An 11,849-nucleotide genomic window follows, 5' to 3' on the forward strand; every position below is an offset into this window, starting at 1 on the left:
CAAACTCCTATTGCCTGTGCAAGTTCTATCCCAGCAGTGTTGGCCCTCCCATCCTTTAGAAATGAGCCTCGGCTCCTGTGAGAGGCTGGCAGGGAAGAGGGTGCCAAGCATTTCCCCTGATGGATCCCAGCCCATCTGTATCAGCTGGTTGCCCTCTGCCCAGGAGGAGAACCAAGTCCCTGGCACCACGCCCACCTGCCAGCCCAGGCTTCTGCATTGCATTGAAGATGCCCAAGCTCACACCTACCAAATCCCACCTGGCAGCATCCTCTTCATGGCTTAAGAACTACCTGAGCACACAGCCCCTCCTCCCCCCAGCCTGCCTGCCCAATGCCTGCAGTCTTATCTGAGAAGCAGTGCTGGTTGCAGCCAACTGTATAATATAGTCATGTGTCTCAAGCATCAATCATTTGGAAATGGTCGACTCTCCTCCTCTTCCTCCTGGGCCTGGATTTCAGGGCCACACAGGTCACCGGTTCCACAGCAGCCTCAGGCCTTTGGGGCGGATTTCTGTTCTGCTTTGGAGCCGGCCAGCCCATTCTCTGTGTTGTCATTTCCTGAAGAAGTCACAAGACACTCTCTGCGGAGAACAAGAAAGAGGCCAACTATCACTGTTCCCGGCAGCGTGTCCTCTCCTCAACCACCACAGCCTGCTTCACCCTTCTTCTATGCAATGGCAGCCCCGAGGTGGGGAAATCTTCCCATTCAGCAACCAGGCCTCCCAGAGACATAAGCCACACTCAGGAGGTTTGGGGCTCAGCAGGGCTTGCAACAGCAGCCCAGGGTGGGACAGGGATGAGATGGCCTCCAGGAAGGCAAGGAATCCCTTCACCCCAGTGATACTCCAAAGAAAGAAGCCACGCAAGTTGCCTACAGCATGCTGGAGCCCACATGCTGTGTGCCATACTGGGCCCCACTTTGCTCAGGGCCTCCCAGCCCCTCTGGTGAAAGGGAGCCTCTCAGTCTCTACTCCCAAGGGGAAGGTGGCAGGGAATGGGAATCCAACCACACTCACTTCTCCCGTGTCTTCTTGAGAATGAAGAGGGTGACTTTCTTGATCAACATGATGAGGACCAGGAGTCCAATGACACCCCCGACGACTGACACGATGATCACCGTTAGCGTGTTGTCCTTCTTCTCCACTGGGGAAGGGAGCGGATAAGGAAGGGTGAGGCAAGAGGGCCCCAGGGTGGTAGGGTGCCCCCTGCCTGCACATCCATGCCAGGCTGTGCCATGAGCCAAGGAAGGGGCTTCAAGCACCCCCTTCTCTCCCTTCCTCCCCAATATGGCAGCTTTTGGGTGAGATGCAGCCTCCACACCTTATACATGTGAGGAGGACCCAGCTTGTCTCACCACCCAATGCCAGGGCTGGGAAAGTAGCCCCGACACAACCCCTGGGCAAAAGGAGCAGCTGGTCCACTGTGGCCCCCAATGGCTGCCCTGGTGGCAACTGGTACTTACTTTCCACGACCACTTTGAGCGTGATGGTGGCACTATGGTTGGCATTCTTCTCCCTTGGGTTCTTAACAAAGCAAGTGTATTTCCCAGAGTCACTGAACTCTGCAAAGAGGAGCAGGAGGGAGACGTTGAACTCCCGGTTATCCTTGCTGAGGGCAATATCAGTCGGCAACTCGTACTTGATGAGAGACCTGTACTCCGGGTAGGGCTCTGGCTTGGAGTCTTTGTTCTTGACGATTCCTTTGAATATCTGCAGCAAGGAAAAACCAAAGAGCAAAGGGTCTGGTGGTCCAGAAGAAGCTTCCCCTGATGGGTCACACAGTCAGGGATGGGGTGGGAAAAGAGCTGCTTGATGCATTCATCATCATCATCATCATCATCATCATCATCATCATCATCATCTAATCACCCTCTATACATGTGTCTCAAGGTGATATACAAAAAAACAGCAGAAACACTTAAAAATAGCAATAAGAGTTAGAACAAAGACCCATTTACCCAGCTGGGAAAGCCTGCTGGAACAAAAATATCTTGCAGGGTTTCCAGAAGGTGCAGAGGATCGACACCTGTCCTATCTCGAAAGGGAAGCTGTTCCGCAGAGCAGGAGCAGCCACACTCAAAAGCCCTGCTCCATGTTATACATCAGCTCAAAGTGCACAGCTGAAAAGGGCCGGTTTCTCTGGACAGCCAAAACTGCCAAGGAGAGACTGCCTCCGTTTGGAAGCTCCTGAAGGATACTCTGGGGATAAGAGACCTACGGGGGGGGCCTTTCTTTACCTCCCCTGTGACCACAGCTGAGACAGGAAGGGGTGGGCAGCAGATGGTCACAGTTCTGTATGTGAGCTGTTATACATGGAAGGAATTGGGCCGTCACTCATTACTTATTAAGACACGTGTATTTTGCCTTTGTGCCCTAGACTTAGGACCTTCAAACCAGCAAATAATAAAAGCAGTAAAGTTACACCATTGGCTGTTAATGAGACTCATGATGCCTTTCCACTTTGCTATCCAACCCCTCGCCTGCAAAGTGTAGTAAGCCACACACTTCAGTGCTATTGCTGATCCACGAGAAGTTGGCTCTCTCGATTCCGATGCAAGAGCTGAATGTGCAGGGCAAGAGGACATCCGTGCCATTCTTTACAAAGATAACGGCCGTCTTGCCCACCGAAACCTCCAAGGCAAGTGTCACAGAGCAGAGCTGAAGGCCTAAGGAGGAGAAAGCAGAGGCACGTTGACTGCGATGTGGTTCTGCTGGGGAAGACTCTGGGCACTTCCAGACTGTAGCTGTTTTGGGGTGAAATTCGACAGCATAGCGGCAAGTACAGGCTGCGCTGCTATAGTTGCTTGGGAGTTCTTGTGCAAGAAACCCACTTGCCCCAAAGAACAGACTTTTTGCCATAAAGAAATTGATTGGAAGATGCATTGGACAGTATGGGCTAACACTTGCTTTGATGAAATAAATGTCATCTAACCTCCCCAGGAACAAATCAGAGTGGGCACTCATTAATTTGCCAATGTTATCTTCCTGCAAATCAATCAGAATGAATGCTCAGTAAACAGGCTGTCTGGAAGTGCCCTCTTTTCCTCCACACACCTCCAGAGAGGAAAGCAGAGCAGCTGACATCACCACCAAGCAGGAAGCCCTCCCCAGTGATGGACATAGGTGATGTGGGATTTCTAGTCAAGAACACAAATGCATGATTGCCAGACAGGCACATGAGCAACTTCACGCATAGAGTTCTAGAATTAATATAGAAGGTGCTGTATGAGGTCATTTTTTTAATGCTTTGGTGGGAATTTCTAACAAAGGAGAGAATCTGATGTATTTCTTCTGTGTCTGACCTTTCTCTCTTCTTTCAAGCCGGTGATGTGAGCCCAGATGCCATTATAGAAATTAATTTTGTATTTTGTAACTGATTTTTAACTGCATACAGTATTGATGTATTTGCTGCCTGCACTGAAATGTAAGGAAACCTTTTTGTTCATCTTGCTAAAACATGTGGTTCATTCTTAGCAATGGGGACAAAAAAAGGAAGGTCAGCAGATCACAAATAAATGGGGGGGGTGTAATTGCCTAATTCCTAGCTTCTAGTAAGCTGCAAATGTGAATAAGTGTTTTTTCATTTGCAGCCTGCTTACTCTCATATTTCTCTCACACATTTGGGACAGAAAGTTTAAATTTTAACTTCCTAATTTAGTCCTCAATCCATCTCCATCAGGTGAGCAAAAGGAGCTGCCTTCCATCAGGGAAGCGGCTATTTGTCCATCTAGTTGTGTTGACATTACTGAGCTAGATAGACCAAAGTGTCTGACTCAGCACAAAGCAGCTTCCAATGTTCTTACGACCTCAGGCAGAAAACGATTTCTTTCATCACTTGCAAATTGCCATCCTTTTAGCTAGAGATGTCCAGGGTTTCCTCCTGGGGCCTTCTGCATGTAAAGCATGAGGTCTATCATTGAGTTCTGCAGGCTACTAACCCAGAGTACATCCATGGTGATGTGCAGGCACCCAAACAGTTTTCACCCAGTATTTGACAATTGTCAATGCACCAGTATTAGTGGGTGAAACAGTATTAGTGGGTGAAATGGATGAAATTGGGACTCTGCAGCCAGCACTGGTAGGGTTAGTGGCAGGAAGTGGCCACCCTGTCCAAGGGGCACTGGCTACCACAAAGTTCAACCTGCCCCAGGTCTCTTACAACAAACTGGCATGCCTTAAATGCAGAGGTTTACAGCCACCACAGAGGGTGTTTAACACTAGCATAAAGTCACCCGAAATAGTCAGAGAGGCCACATGACAGACAGTCTCAGAAGATGTTTTCTAGACAAAGAACATGTTGACCAGAATAACTGGATTGTCATTGAAATGATGTAATGTTTGCTTCACAAAGAAAATGAACATGAACACACACACACACACACACACACACACACACACACACACACGCACACACGAAGAACATATTTTTTTCTTTGGCCAATAACACACCCTTGTGCCAAGTATGTGCTGATCACCCTAAGCTAGGCAGATGCAAGCCTAAGACTTGATCACAGCATCAAATGTGGACATACCAGGGTATGTTCTGAAGGGATATGAGGCCACCACCTTGCTGAAGGTAAGGATGTTTGGGTCTGGTCAGGGCCATAGATGGGTGACCTCCTGGGCAGTTCATAGGTTCCATAATGGAAGAGAGGCAGGGTATGAATGCTAAGAACATAGAAATAGCCTGTTGACAGCTGACCAGCAAGGCAAAAAAAAAGGCCATATGTCCATTAGAAACTTGTTCACTGGAATGTTATCTAAAACAATCAGAAGAGTGAACGCTTGTTCAACAAATGGCATTAATGAAGAATACCGGAATGGAGGCCAATGGGCAGAAGCTCCACCTCGGCCAAGGACCCTTTAGCTACCTGCCCTCTGAGTCCTGCCTGACTGCCCCTCACAGCTCAAGTACCCAAATTCTTCTGGGAAAAGGTGCCACTAAAATACTTAAGAGACTTAAGAGTTGAAGAACAGAGGTGGTATGCTTAGGAACATTCAGGAAACTGTTAATCTCATAATTGTTAAATCAGTCTATAGGCTGTGTTCAAAGTGAAAGCATTGTAAACCACAAAGTCTATAACTCTATAAGCTGTCATATGCGCTATTAGGATAAATAAAAAGCTGACTGTTTAAAGCAGGCATCCCCAAACTTCGGCCCTCCAGATGTTTTGGACTACATCTTCCCCGACCACTGGTCCTGTTAGCTAGGGATCATGGGAGTTGTAGGCCAAAACATCTGGAGGTCCGCAGTTTGGGGGTGCCTGCTTTAAAGTTTCAAGCTGCCTCTTAGTGCTATTTATTTCCCTTCTTCCCTCCAGTGCTTAAGAGTTCCAAACATACAGTGTCAGTTCAGGGTCCAGAGCAGAACACCATTCTCATCAAAAAGGTTGCAATCCTTCTTTGGGGCCCTAATCTAGAACCTGCAAAAGAGGGGTCACACCACACAGCATGAGAATGCAAGAAGAGCCTGATGACTCCTGCATTGCAGGGGGCTGGATTAGATGACCCCCAGGGGCCCCTTCCAACTCTGCAATTCTATGAATCATCATCCCAATGGCTCATCTAGGCCAGCATCCTGTCCTCACAGTGGCCAACCATATGCCCAAGGTTCTCCAGGGTTTCAGGCAGGGGCCTTCCCTACCTGGAGAGGCCATTGGAGATTGAGCCTTGAACCTTCTGCATGCAAAGCAGGGGCTCTGCTCCTGAGCTACAGCCCTTCCCTTCACCAGGGGTCCTCTGCAGAGGAGCGGACATGGCTCATCCTTAGCCTGTCCTCATACATCAGGAGCTTCTTCTAAGCTCTGTAAAATGAGCGCAGCTCTGTCCACCTCTTGAAAGGCCTGCAAGGGGGATCTGCAGTTGTCACATATGGGGAAATCAGTGAATGTTGCTTAAGATTGGACAAGGTAAAGGAATGGGGAATCTCCCAAGATCTGAGCATCCTGCCTTGTAGATACCCAGAAATGAGGTCCACCTCTGCAAGAGATGTGGAAATGGGAGCATGAAAGTGCAAGGTGCTCCTGAAGACACCCCCCCCCCAAAAAAAACCCTCTCTCAGAGTGTTTTGCACACCTGCATGCTACCTACCCTCAGTATTTGCTAATTAGCCCAGCCAGACAGGCTCCATCTCTTATGTGCTGTTTGTCCCCACCAAACATATCTGGGCAGCCTAGTCTCTTTGGAAGATAGCTTTGCCTTTGGTGCTGCAGCTGACAGATGACCTTCAGGCTGCCAGCTTCAGAGCTGCTGCATCACGCACTTGCATCTCTCTCCCCCCTGCATCTTCTCATATATATTAACAAAGCAGAGAGAGAAAGGAAGTACCGGGAACGCATAAGGTCCTCTCTTGCTGGTTCCCCCACAGCTTTGGTCCTGGGCACCCACTCAAGAGGGGCCCAGCTGATGAAGAGATTCCAGAGTCCCCACATCTTCAGTGCGAAACAAGTATCAGGAACTGGGATTGATGCAGTTGCTAAGCTGTGCACCATCACATCCTCTACTGCACGTGCCTCAGCCACCGTGCTGGAGTGCTCTCTATCCAGCTTGCCTCCTCACAGAGCCTGGAAAAGTGGACTCCCAGACCAAAGGCCAGCCCAGCAAGACTATAGATTTGGAGAGGTCCTGTGGCCAGAGCCAAATAATTGTCCTGCAAACCCTCTGGTTGTACAACTGTGTGCTCTTTGGGGGCCAGCAGAGCAACTACCCTCTAAAGTATCTCACCACGCTCCAGCCAGCAAGTCGGCACCTACAAAGGCTCTTCCACCCTCAGAGCTCAGTGCAAGGAGCCCAAAGGAAGGGTGCCACCTACTGCATCATAACCCTAGCTGCAGGAAACCCCTTGGCAGCACAGTGGGCCTCAATGCTTTTGCCCACTTGCTATGGCTTTGAGGGAACTGACAGGAGAGCAAGGCAGCTGCAGAACAAGCCAAGGCTCAAAGAATTGGGAGCTTGCCTGTTGCGGAAGAGAATGCATCCAGATGAATCTGGCTTGGTGCTTCTGGAAGACTGCAGAAGGATCCCAGGCCATGCCCAGGAGCTGGAAACCCAGTCCGATGACCCCTGCCAATTCCCCGGCCTGCTCCACTACTTTGGGCTTCAATCCTGCCATGACCAGCACTTTGTGACAGCTCCTTTCTGCATCTCTAACCGGCAGCAGCAGCCAGTCAGCCATTCTGCAGCCTACCAATGGAGTCAATGATGAAAGGTGGTATGAAAATCTCTTAAATAAACAAAAGGATTAAAAGGTAAAAGGGAGCTAATAGAGAGCAGATTTTGGGGCTCCTTGGGTCAAGGATTAAGTGGTACCTTCAGGAGCATCAGGAAGATCTCAGTGGCAGAGCAACTGCACTTCAAACTGAAGGTCTGAGGTTTAATCTCTAGCTTCTCCAGGTAGGGCCAAGAGGCTCCTTTGCCTGAAATCCCGGAGAGCCACTGCCAGTCAATGCAGAGAGACAGAATGCTGAGCTAGATGGACCAAGAGCCCGAGTCTGTATAAAGGCAGCTTCCTATGTTCTCCAGACAGGGTTAGGAACCTGCAGCTGCACACCTACATGGTGTGAGCTGCCTTTCTGAAGCCAGCAGCTTCCAGAGTTTCCAAGAGGGTCACAGGAGGCCTCCTTTCTTCCAGGAAAGGGCTGCTGAGCAACCAGTTCCATTAGGAGCAACAACCTGCCCAGGCCTCCTCCTGCAAACGGAATGGATGGGGGCCTCTGGGGGCCTCATCATCTCGCTGCAGCTCCTGCCAGAAAGACTCTCAAAGAGTCATCCTGGGGCTATGAGCCACCCCAGAAGAGCTAGGGAGCCTCAGAGCCAGGGCCAGCCCCCAAATAGCAGAGGCACAATCACAGGACACATGCGTAGTCCTTGCAGCTCATTGATACAAGGTCTGCTCTGTGGATCCCCAAGAAACCCAGTGCTGATATTTGTAAAGCAAACAGAAATCAGATCATTCCATTGTGACCCTTCCTTGGCCCCTCTCCCTCCATTTCTTTTTTTCAGCAACTTGGTGTTAATGTTTAAACAGGGAGGTAGCCAATCTCACTCTGTAAAACACCACAGACAATGGTGATGCAATTAATCATACAGTGACCAAGGCAGACCAAGGGAGACTAAAGCCTGGAGCGACTCCCCACTTGCCTACAGTGAAGCTCTGGGGTGGTCAAGTCAGCCAACATCTACTCTGCACAGCATAGGCAAGGATTAAATGCTATTTATTTTATTAGACAAATGATATAGCACTTTCCATAGGAAAATACTGAAGTTGTGTAAAACCACAATGAACAATGTACCGTATATCTATCTAATTCCATTTAAAAAAACTCAAATCATATTGATCAATGGTAAGCATAGCTAGGTGGCATTTCGGAAAAAGCATGTGTGGAAAATAGTTTTGGGGCCAGCATCACAGGACTGATGCAGCTGACGCTTGCCTGATAATAGCAGGGATGGAATTCCTTCCACAAGGCAGGAGATGCAGCACTGCTGTAAATGCCCTGCTCCCCCTGATCACGGGGTGGGCACCCTCTAAGACGCACCCACTGTTGCCAAACTGGCCAGCTTGTTTTATTGCCCACAGCCCCCTGGAGTAGCAGGGAGCCCAAAAGGCTCTACAGGATCACAGGAGATATTTGGAAGCAATCCAAGCAATGCCCCATAACATTCCACTATTCCATAGGGAAAGCAGGGTCTTGATAGAATAACCAACTCTATCCACTGGGAAATTCCCCAGAGCATTCAGGAATCCATTAGCCTGTGTAGAAGGACCATTCTAAGAGGTCCCCCACCCCTGCAGGGAGAGACAGATGCCATAAGCCCAAACTTCACCAGGGAGTGGTCTGACCATGACAATAGGATCCCCTACCTTCACAAGGACCCAATTGAGGATATGCCTTGCATTATGGATTGGACCAATGATATATTGGGCCAGCCCCATGGTTGCTAAAGAGGCCATGTAGGGCAAGATGTATCCTTGATGTGACTGCTGAAGCCACCCAGCAGGACCACCATTCTGGACTTTTGAGACTGCCTCGGCCATCTCTGGGCAACTGAGTGAGTTACACACCAGCATTATGCACCAGCTGTCTCTATGGCCCAATACCAGAAGCAGGCCCTCTAAGACAGATCCAAGACAGAGCAGTTTTGTGGCGCAAGAGATGGATGCACAGAGGACCATGACAAACTTGCCCTGCCCCCTCTCTCCAAAAAACCCTCCAGCCTGGGTTGGTGCTGCACAAAATGCCTGGACAGCAGAGCTGAGTCAAGTTACATACCCTCCAACATTTCTCTAATAAAAATAGGGACGTCCCATTCCATAATTATAATTTTACTATTTATACCCCACATATCTTACTGGGTTGCCCCAGCCACTCTGGGCAGCTTCCAACATATATGAAAACATAATAAAACATTTAACTTTTTTTTAAAAAACAAACATTCCCTATACCCCCTATTCAGGCAACTCAGGGGTCGGATATCTCCATATGCTCCAACATTTCTCCAATGAAAATAGGGAAAAGTGGGACATTCCAGGATCAAATCAGAAACTGGGACAGCTTCTCTAAATCAGGGATGTCCCTGGAAAACAGGGACACTTGGAGGGTCTGAGGTCATTCAAGTTACCTGGGTCTAAGCCATCCAGGGCTTTACAACTTAATTTTGAACTGGGCTCAGAAATGAACAGGAAGGCAGTGCAGCTGTTCCCTATGACTGGAAGCCAACGCTCACAGTCCCAGCTCCCGTCAATAGTCTGGCTACAGCATGCCAAACACTTAGCAGTTTCAAACCCGTGTTGAGCACGCTACAGTCATCCAAACATGGCATCACTAAGGCAGATGTCAGATCCGCCATTTCAAGGAGCAGATGCAATGGGCACACCAGCCTAAATTGCTCAGAAGCACTCCTAGCTCCAGTAACCACCTCAGCAGCTAGGTTTAAAACTGAGTCTAGGAGCATGGCTAACATGTGAGAGCACCCCATTCAAGACAGGTCACACACTCTGGTCCCTGGACTGGCCATTCAACTTGACCAGGAGCATGGAAGACCTTTGCCATCTCTGGATTGCATTTCCATTGACTTGCCCACCCACAGACTTGTGCTGCCTTGGAGCAGAATGCACAGGGAAGCAGGCACTGCCTGTTGACCTCGCGCTAGAGAGCCATCAGTAGGCTTGGTGGTGGCTATGTTCCACCTCCACCTCTGAATACCAGTAAAACACCAGTCCTGCTTGTGGGCTTCCCAGAAGAGACATCTGGTTGGCCAATGTGGTCTGAACTAGATGGGTCCCCCTTGGCCTGATCCAGTAGCAGGGAGCATTTTTAATGTTCTGACACTGACTCTGAAAGGGGGAGCCGAGTAGGGCCATCGTGCCTAAATTAATGACCAGTGGCCTGGTCTTGGGTCTGGGGACTTCGCTGTTCCCAGGTCCCGATGGGCCAAAGAGCAGGGAGCTCAGAGCAGGAGCAGGGGCAGGTTTTTCCCCACAACCACAAGATGGGAGGGCGGTAGAGCAAGCTTTTCTTTGCTTTGAACCAAAGGCACCCATTATCAAAGTTCTTTTTCCTTAGGCACTGGTGTGTGTTGTGTTGAAAATATACACTATTTAATATACCTATTCGAGAACGATTTTAAATAAAAAGAGAAGAAATAATAATTTTTTAAACCCCAAGATGGGCTTCTAGGCAGACTGGAGCCCCAACGGGGAGGAGACAGGAGCCTGTCCCAACAGAGCAGAGCAGAAGCAAATGTTGCCTCCCCCCCCCCCCCCGCCGCCGCCGCCGCACTCAGGAATCGGAGGATCCGGAGCTGCAGTTTGGACAGCACAGCAGCAGTTTCTTCCTTGCAAGGGAGCCCCAGCGGCACTGCGGGTGCGGGTCTGCAGGATGTCCTGCTGGGGCCCCGAGCTGCTGCAGTTGCTCCCGGGGAGGGGGCTATCCGCCGAGTCCTCCGGGCCTGGAGAAAGCCGGTGTGTTGGCGTGGGGAGGGGGGCGATGTTTCGTAGCCAGGCTCCCGCAGCCAAGTTGCTGGCAGGCGCCCACTTTGCTCCAGCAGCCCAGATGCCGGCGCGGTCCTCTTCGGGGTGGAAGGCGCCCCTGCTTTGCGGTGTGGCAGATCGACCGACCGACCGACCGCCCCGCTCCCTCCATCCCACTCTGCGCAGCTGAGCCGGCAGCAGCTTCGCCTCTCCCAGCCCAGCCCGGGCGCGCCGCCTGCGGCAGGACCTGCGCCGGGTCCCCCCTCTTCACTCGCATCCGCCGTTCCCTTCCCCGCCTGCCGGCACCGCTACTTACCCACCAGGGCGACCCCCGGCCAGCCCCTGGCCCCGCCGCCCGCGCCCCCGGCCATCTCCTCGCCAGCTGCAGCGCCGCAGTGGCCTCTTCCGCCGGCCCGAGCGAGCAAGCGGCGTCCCAAGTGTGGCTCTCGCTCCGCCGCTGCCTGCGCTCGCTGCCAGCCTCCGCGGCTCTCTCAGGCTCCAAAAGTTGCCGCGCGCGCGACCCGCCCCCTCGAGCAGCCGCGCCTTGGAGGCTCCGAGGGGCGGAGGCAGCCGGCTCCGAGCCGCTTCGCGGGACCGCCTCCTCCGCAGCGAGCCCTGGACGGGACCGAGAGAGCAGAAAGCCTCTTTGCCCGGTCCGCGAGGCAGGCGAAAGTTGCGGGACCGGCAGCTTGGTAGCGCCGACAGGGTGCGTCGATTGGAGCCCTGTCAGCAAGCAGACAGGGAAGGCTGTTCGCGTGGGTCACTTTAGGGGTTTTTGGAAAGGCAGAGAGCCTCCGCCGGAGTGAGAACCCTAGAATCTGGGTCGGGACCAGTAAAAAGAACGAGAAGTTCCCTTCCTCGCCCTTGATGCCATGGGCT

At 51.2% G+C, this 11,849-nt stretch overlaps 1 protein-coding gene across 1 annotated transcript; it reads right to left on the reverse strand.

Annotated features, from left to right (window-relative positions):
• Positions 1-247: 247 nt before the first annotated feature.
• SCN4B (sodium voltage-gated channel beta subunit 4) lies at positions 248-11,622 on the reverse strand. Its single transcript, XM_035140042.3, has 5 exons — positions 11,287-11,622; positions 2,504-2,664; positions 1,462-1,708; positions 1,016-1,142; positions 248-580 (listed from the first exon to the last, which is right to left on the reverse strand). Exons 1-5 carry the CDS (start codon positions 11,339-11,341, stop codon positions 490-492), a joined length of 681 nt encoding a protein of 226 aa, XP_034995933.2. The 5' UTR covers positions 11,342-11,622; the 3' UTR covers positions 248-489.
• Between the last annotated feature and the right edge of the window lie 227 nt (positions 11,623-11,849).

This window comes from Zootoca vivipara, chromosome 14 (assembly GCF_965207765.1).
Source record: "Zootoca vivipara chromosome 14, rZooViv2.hap1.1, whole genome shotgun sequence".
Lineage (NCBI taxonomy): Eukaryota > Metazoa > Chordata > Lepidosauria > Squamata > Lacertidae > Zootoca > Zootoca vivipara.